At 33.6% G+C, this 7,856-nt stretch overlaps 1 protein-coding gene across 1 annotated transcript; it reads right to left on the reverse strand.

Moving 5' to 3' along the window:
- Positions 1-1,498: 1,498 nt before the first annotated feature.
- On the reverse strand, positions 1,499-7,572 carry LOC127257016 (uncharacterized). The gene is made up of 15 exons (XM_051283275.1): positions 6,884-7,572; positions 6,071-6,126; positions 5,600-5,658; positions 5,433-5,510; positions 5,138-5,221; positions 4,017-4,124; positions 3,719-3,781; positions 3,554-3,634; positions 3,325-3,390; positions 2,999-3,154; positions 2,766-2,843; positions 2,575-2,613; positions 2,413-2,495; positions 2,149-2,221; positions 1,499-2,035 (listed from the first exon to the last, which is right to left on the reverse strand). The coding sequence occupies exons 1-15, from the start codon at positions 7,504-7,506 to the stop codon at positions 1,868-1,870; spliced, it is 1,815 nt and encodes a 604-aa protein (XP_051139232.1). The 5' UTR covers positions 7,507-7,572; the 3' UTR covers positions 1,499-1,867.
- Between the last annotated feature and the right edge of the window lie 284 nt (positions 7,573-7,856).

A 7,856-nucleotide genomic window follows, 5' to 3' on the forward strand; every position in this document is an offset into this window, starting at 1 on the left:
AGTTTGAACCCATGATATTTATTTTATTGTTATTTATTCGTTTAACAAATGATATATAAAATAAGAATAAAATTTATTTTAGAATATTAATTTTTTTATTTTATTAATATTATAAAAATATTTATTTAATATAATAATTTTATTTTACACACTTCAGAATCGAGACAAGGAGGCTCGGATTAGGCAATTTTCCTTTCACTTCTGAGGGACAAAGGTAGTCACAGTGGGAGCGGCCATTATTTTTGGAGGAAACTGAGTACGAACGAAAATTATCTTCGTCACCATAGGACTCCAAAGAGAGCTCTATTATTGGAGGTTGCCCAAACAACCCCAGTTAGGGTGTCGATCAGCCGGAGATTCTGGAATCGTCGATGTCGTAGAGTAGTATCAATTGTTTTGATTTTATTAAATATAAAATTAATTTTTAATATAATATAAATAATAATAAAATTTGTATTTAATTTTATATTTTTTAAAAAATTAATGTATAATAAATTTGACAAAATTCTCGAGCCAAACACATCCAGGTAGTCATTTCAATTTTAAAATAGTATTAAAAAATAGTATAAACAAATTGATTTAAAACTTTTGCTATAAGTTTAATGAAAATATGTTCATATTGCAATTAGAGCTACATAGAAATAGTTTCTTGCAATTAGAGCTTCATTATTTTCGAAATTGATAGTCATTTCTAATCACGTAAAATAAATCAATTATTTCCTTTGTCCCACATTTTTTTTGTCTATTATTTTTATTTTTATCTGGTTGACCTTATTTGTCTTTTTTTTAAAAAAAAAAAAAAATTATACACTTTAATTTTATTTTAAATTTAATATGTTTTAATTTTTTTTAATTTTAATTATACAATTATCTTAATTGTAATTTATAATAATTAATTTTATAATACAATAATTCTTTTTAACACATATTATTATATTAATAATTATTACTTCAAGACAGATGATCCGTCTGTTTTTCTTTTTAGTCTTTCGATTTTTTTTGATAAATTTATTAACTTTAAATTCATTTAACAAATTTATAGATTAATTTTATTAAATTTCTAACGTTCTACAAACCAATTAAAACTCTTTGATTTCTATTATTTTTAATGAACAAATTTTTTTATCTACTTCTAAAGTTTTTATCTTTTACTTCATTCGCCACAGTCTTGTTAACAATAGTTTTATTTCCACAAGTAAAACTACATTATTTTTTCATTTTTATTACACTTACAACTATTTTTTTACACTAAAGACTACTTTTTCTTTTTACCCGCTACTAATATAATATCAATATTATATTTATAATATTAATTTATATTAATTATAAAAAATAAATATATTTTTTATTTATATTATATGAAATACAACTTTAAATAAAACAATATTTATATATTTTATTAAAATATAATGATATAAAATATTTAAAAACTCATATTTTAATTTTTTATTTATTTATATATTAATTCATATTTTAAAAATATTTTCTCCAAAACAAATAGATAATATGTCCCGGGACGACAGGGAATGATAGACTTGCAAGCAAACGTTTTGTCCATGAAAATTGGCGTGACAACGTAATAAATATCAACAAATTCTGTACTCTACGGCTGCAAGCTACAAAATACATTTATACAAATACGTACGTACATACCATATTACACACATAAAACACCTAATAGCTAAAATCCAACTAAGGAAGAAGCAACTCCTAACAGACAAAACCATCCTTCTTCAAGGTCAATTAGAGGAAATTAGTGAAGTGAAGGGCAGTTCAATCAAGCTCTACCTTTACACACACAAGTAGGCATAGAGGGACGCAATATCTATCAATACCTACCTCTTCCACGAGTTGATATTCATCATGATCATGTGTTGAAAACAGCATATATCATCTCTTTCAAGTTCTTGCATCCCAAAATCTCAATGCCCTCAATTTTTAGTTCCAACAAAGCTTTCTGAGCAGACTTGGGAACTATGGCCTTCTTGTACCCCAACTTTGCCAAGGTGTTCACCCTCTTCTCCATTTGAGGTACCTGCGGGTTGATTATTGAGACAACACTTGATCAAGAAGTTTCGATTTTGAAGATAATCACAGATGCAAAGAAGAAATTAGAGAGAAGAGTTAAATCAAGATCAAGGCACATACTCCACGAAGTTCACCAGCAAGACCGACTTCAGCAATAAAAGCTATGCCTTTTGGTATGGGGAATTCCAAGAAGCTGAGCATAATGACAAGCAGAAGTTTCACAGAGCTCATGAGGAATTACTTAAGAAGAAGTAAAAGCCAAAACTGTTAAAAAAAAAAAAAAAAGGAACATGCTTAAGAATAAACAACTACTAATGCATAAATACATGTTTATCAAGCAATATAACAAATGTGTATGTAAATTGAATTATTATCAAGACGTGCCTGCTGCAAATTGCTGCTGCCATTGCTAAATCCCCAGCTGTCTCTGTTAGGGTAACCCCGCTAACAACGTTCAGAAATATAGCCTACCAAATGAAGACAATGGAAGGTAAGAAAAAGAGCCTCCTGTAAGGCTAAACTGAGAAATACGGATGAAGATATTACATTGTCTTGGAGATTAAGTCTGGCCTGCTTTCTAATAACCTGCAAAAGGGACACGTTAGATCATTTAGAGCAATCTAATTGTACTAACTGAAACTAGTGTCCAAATACGTCAAAGGACAAGTACTCACTGAAGAGATGATGCTCAATAGAAAAAGCACCAACAGAAATAAGAACTGAGAATAAGTACTCACTGAAATAAGCATAGCAGCTCTGCTGTTTTGAATGCCATTTGCATGCATGTAGCTAGGCGACCCAGCTATACATAATGCCTGTAGTAAAAAGGATGTTCCAGAACAATGAAAAACTCGACGTCATTTCCAAAAATTAAAGAGAAGAATTGGGTGTACCAGCGGTAATGTCTATGTACCTGTGGCCATTCATTAATTACCTAACTCAAGAAAGACAACAAAATAAGAAACACTACCTGAATTTCAATCAAAAATGCCCGGGATCCATCTATAATAACGGTTACTGCCAGGCCAGCTAGGTAGTCTGAATCGGAGTGCTGCTCACTTAAGAAGATCTCACTGGGATTGGACACTCCCTCCAACCCTGACTGTGTCATCCTGAAAATTCCAAGCTGGCATGAATATAAGATCTTGTCAGACAGTAGTTTCACATGCACTTGATGACTCAAGAAACTGTGGCTAAAACCATGATGGATAATGCCTAATTGACAATTATTTTGTACGGAAGAATAGAAGGCAAAGGTAAAGTAGGTCCATAAAAGTTAATAAGCTCAAGACATACCTCATCTGTAGATCCAAACCGATTCTTCACTGATCGAAGCAATCGATGAGATAAACACTTGTCACCCTGATATCAATATTGAGGCGTGTAATTGGTATTTAAAATCTTATTAAACACTCCTTGCAAATATCCAATTTATTAGACATTAGGAAAGAGTAACCTAATTTAATTAAATCAAAAAGGCAAGATATAAGCATTGACTGCATGAGAGAGGAGGTCAGGTACCAACTTCCATATATAATACAACATCTACAATGTGCTCCAAAACACGAGGTCCAGCTATGTCCCCTGCTTTGGTCACATGCCCAATCTGCATCAAGAAAAAAAAAACATAACAATAAACAGAATTTCCTGACATAACTAATATGAAGAGAATATTTCAAACTTGACCCACCAAAAGTACCGGAATCCCAGTGTTCTTAGCAAACCTTAGTAGGGCTGCAGAGCATTCTTTCACCTGGCAAAAGGTAATGCAGTATCATCAAATAACAATATGTCACTGTACACTAAAACATGAGACATCGACATTTTTACATACAACAACCTGGAGCTAAATTTATTCTGCAATCAACATACTAGGATATTATTTAATGATCATCCAAGGAATCAAATTTTAACACTTCAACCGACAATAAAGCATTCAAGACATACACACTTATGAAACTTTCAGACAAGAGATGGGAATTTCAAACCTGTGGGACTCCTCCAGCGCTTCCGGGCACTCCTTGCAAATACATTGTTTGAATAGAATCAACAATTAAAGCCTTTGCTGAAAGGCGCTTAGTCTGTTCAAGAATATCCTGCAAAGGAAGATGAAAGGATAAAATACATAATGAGACATCCCATTCTCCTTGGCACAAACGCCCACAGACTCCCATAATTTAGTTTAAGTTTTCCTAATTGCAATTATCCCCTTGAAGAAACCCTTAAGCTTCAATGAGGGGAAAGAAGAAACAGCAGCAAGATGTATGAAACTTCAATATCAAATTGTGTGGATGACCCATAAAGAAGTTTCTCTCTGCTTCCACTTATATCGTTTTACGAAATATTCAGGACTGCTTTAGAAAATATATATATATATATATAAATAATAATTTGTAACACTTCACAGATTTCCACTTCCACATAATTGGACTCAAATGGTTATTTCATCCTTTTACTTTACAAGCGGATATATTTTTTGCCAAAACAAACAAGTGAATTTCATTATATTGACATATATTCCAACTCCTCTAAAAGCTCCAAACAACTAGCTGCTAATCTTGGCTTTGTGATCAACAGATTCCTTACTGTCAAAGTCAGATTGAATTGGACAACAAACCTAGGCTCTTAATTCTTAGAAATCAAAAATATTTTCAAAATATTAAAAAGCCTGTCTAAGGTTCGTTTCACTTCATTCGAAAGTCTTCTCATTTCATAGCAAACTAAGGGTGTGTTTGTTTGGGGGATTGGATTAGATTTCCACTATTCATCCTATTTTTTTCCCCCAAAAACATCAAATCAAACACCTCTTTTTCATTTTTTATATTATACTAAAAATCAATTTTACATTAAAAACATCACATCAACACCTATTTATATCACATCATACAACTATTCAAATTCAAAATTTTTACTATTCAAATCCCAACTCAAAATCCAAACCCCCAAACAAACACACCCTAACTCTATCCAACCGCATGTCATGAATGAGTCATGACCAGGAGGAGAAATATATCTTGTAGTACAGCGTACAGGAAACAAAAAAAATAAAATAATAATAGTGATCTTGAAGACTCCCATAAAAGCAGATGGTCATATTTAGCAGATTTACCTCCACATCTGTACTAGCATGAAGAAAAAGTTCATCAGAGTCGAGACCCAGACGGCTAGCTCTATTTCCAATTTGTTCAACACTCTGAAATGAAAACTTAGGAATCAACTGTTGAGCCATAGATATTAATACACCCTAAGCGTTAGTTATAAGAATCAGAATCTAAACTAAGAGCAAAAGAATAAAACCACAGAAATTAATACAGCATGGGTACAACAACTAAAAACAAGAAAAGTCCATCTCCAAAGGTATACCAAACACCAAAGAAGTGTGTAAACTCTGAGAAGAAACACACCTCTTCCCCAGATACATATATAACTCGATTGGGCGGATCACCAGCAATAGCATTTCCTTTTGCTATCAATGCAGCAACCTTACATTTATGATTTGAAAATCAATGTCAGATATGATCTAGAGAGCATTGTTAATCAAAGAAGTGAAAATAACTAGTATTGCGGACACCTGTAACAATAATGTGCTTTTACCAACACCAGGGTCTCCACCCACTAATATTAGGGAACCTGTAAGGTAAACAACCATAAAATGTGCAAAACACACCTTACTATAAAGGGTATAATAATGTACAATGGGCACTAGAGAGTTTGGGTATAAAAATACAAATACATGGTAGAATTCAAAAGATCCCTCTCAATCATTTTAGGAGAATTTGTGTGGCATAGAACTAGTTGAAGAAATTAGGAGGAATGCTTGACAATCAACATATTCAAATTAAAACAGCTTCTGCATGAGCTACTGAGCTGGAAAGCTTTTAGGGGCCAACCTAGGTAATCATGTTCAGAAAGGTAACTTGTGAAAGAATTTATTTACTTTTGTATGACACGGAAAAACAACTATTTAGCTATCTAGAGTTTCCAGATCAATAATGAAAATAGACCATGTAGATCACATAGTGAAGAAAAGAAAATGGAGTACCTGGGACTATACCACCACCAAGAACCCTCTCCATTTCAGCTCCAGATGGTCCTGGCCTTCATAATAATACCAAACCTAGTCAATCCTTTCATAACTAAATCATGCTACAAAGACAATAACAATTACCATTAAGTGAGAAAATTCATGTACCGGAAAGATTTACTTTTTTATTTCTTACCCCACTCATGTGCAAATTAAGCATTCCCTAGAACATGTTGTGAAATGAGGGTAAAGAAACCACATGCCTATTGCCTAGTACAATTAATTAGGGCAAGTATTATATAAAGGCCCGTAGTTAGATAACACTATGATGATTTGGATAGTTATTTAGGGGGGAAATTTAATTGTGATCCTAAAGCACTCCTTATCATTTTGGTCTTTTAAGTGGCCATGTCTAAAAATAGGTTTATGCCTCACTAATTAGTTGTTCCAATGATTCAAAATCTGTGTATAAAAGTGTGCTTATTGGGAATGTGACACATGGAAAATAAAAATGCATGCATAAGTGTCGTGAAATAGGACCATTCGCGCAACAGCCAGAGATCGTGTACCATTTCCGAAACAAGTCGCTTAAAAAACAAAGACTATAAGGAACGTCTGCACCACAATAACATTTTCCCAGTATTATATGTCATAAACTCACATCAAACCACCGTCTTAGAACTAACAACACTAAATTTTCAGTTTTCCCCAATTATATGTCATAAGCACATATCTAACCACTGGCGTAGAAGAACACATCATCCAAAGGCAAATGCAGTGCAATAATATAGAACTACTTAATACTAGCATAAATTCTCGTTATGAACTCACAAAGTTATTCTCCATTTTAACTCATCAATCTGAGAACACACATCGCTCGATTTGACAGGGTTCTGAGTAACCGTCTCTCTAGGAAGCCAAGATGATCTCGTCACATTCTCCCTCAACCTGATCCTGCTCGCTTTCTCCCCAGCAGCACCTTCGAGGGTAAGCCGCTTCATGGATCCCGTTTTCTGACATTGCCTACACATGCCCCACCATTGACCATCCGAATACCCGCAATTCTCGCAAACATAAACACTCCTACTCTTTCCCGGCCTCTTAACGCCAATCCCATTTCCTATTACATCTCCGTACACTCTAGAGCCCACTTGAGTAGTGGAAGTAAAATTATCTTCGTCAACATCGGGCTCAGTGCCTTTCCCGCCCTTAGAATCGTGCTTGGTGACAAGACGGCCGGATACGGGATCAAAAACGGTCTGAACGGCGGGGGTTTGCTGAGCAGAGGACTCTCCCGGCAAACCGGACCAGGCGAACTCGCCGGCCGCAGCGAAGCCAGAGTTATATCTCTTAGGAAATTTCAAGCATGGGTTAGGGTTCTGGGAAGAGAGATGGCGAAGGGTTTTGCAGAGATGGAGGGATCGAAGTAGGCGCATGTTTGGAGCTGCCAGCATAGCATCGGAGGGAAATGTCGGGAGCCAAGTTGGGATTTAGGGTTTGCGCCGAATCGATGGCGGGTTCTCTCTGCTTTCAATTTTATTTTTATTTATCATTTTTTAAAAGAATTTATTTTTATTTATCATTTTAAAAAAAAAAGTATTTTCACTCCTATTTAATTTAAGTACAGTTTGAACTCCAAATATTTATCTGCTACAGTATTTTTATTTAACCTATAATTTATTTTTTACTAAAATAAAATTTTATATATTATTTTAACTAACTTTTTAGATTTATAATTCATATCTAATTTTTATTATTATTTATATAATTACTTGTTTTTACTTTAATATTATTTAAAAAAATA

The sequence above is a fragment of the Andrographis paniculata genome, unplaced genomic scaffold (assembly GCF_009805555.1).
Source record: "Andrographis paniculata isolate CXL003 unplaced genomic scaffold, ASM980555v1 Contig57END, whole genome shotgun sequence".
NCBI classification, from domain to species: domain Eukaryota; kingdom Viridiplantae; phylum Streptophyta; class Magnoliopsida; order Lamiales; family Acanthaceae; genus Andrographis; species Andrographis paniculata.

Excerpts from the sequence above, each read along its gene's own strand:
- LOC127257016 (XM_051283275.1), bottom strand. The coding sequence starts at position 7,506 with ATGCTGGCAGCTCCAAACATGCGCCTACTTCGATCCCTCCATCTCTGC. Across the intron at positions 5,659-6,070 it reads TGGTGGTGGTATAGTCCCAG|GTTCCCTAATATTAGTGGGT; the intron begins GTACTCCATTTT and ends TTTACCTTACAG. Across the intron at positions 5,222-5,432 it reads TATATGTATCTGGGGAAGAG|AGTGTTGAACAAATTGGAAA; the intron begins GTGTGTTTCTTC and ends TTTTCATTTCAG.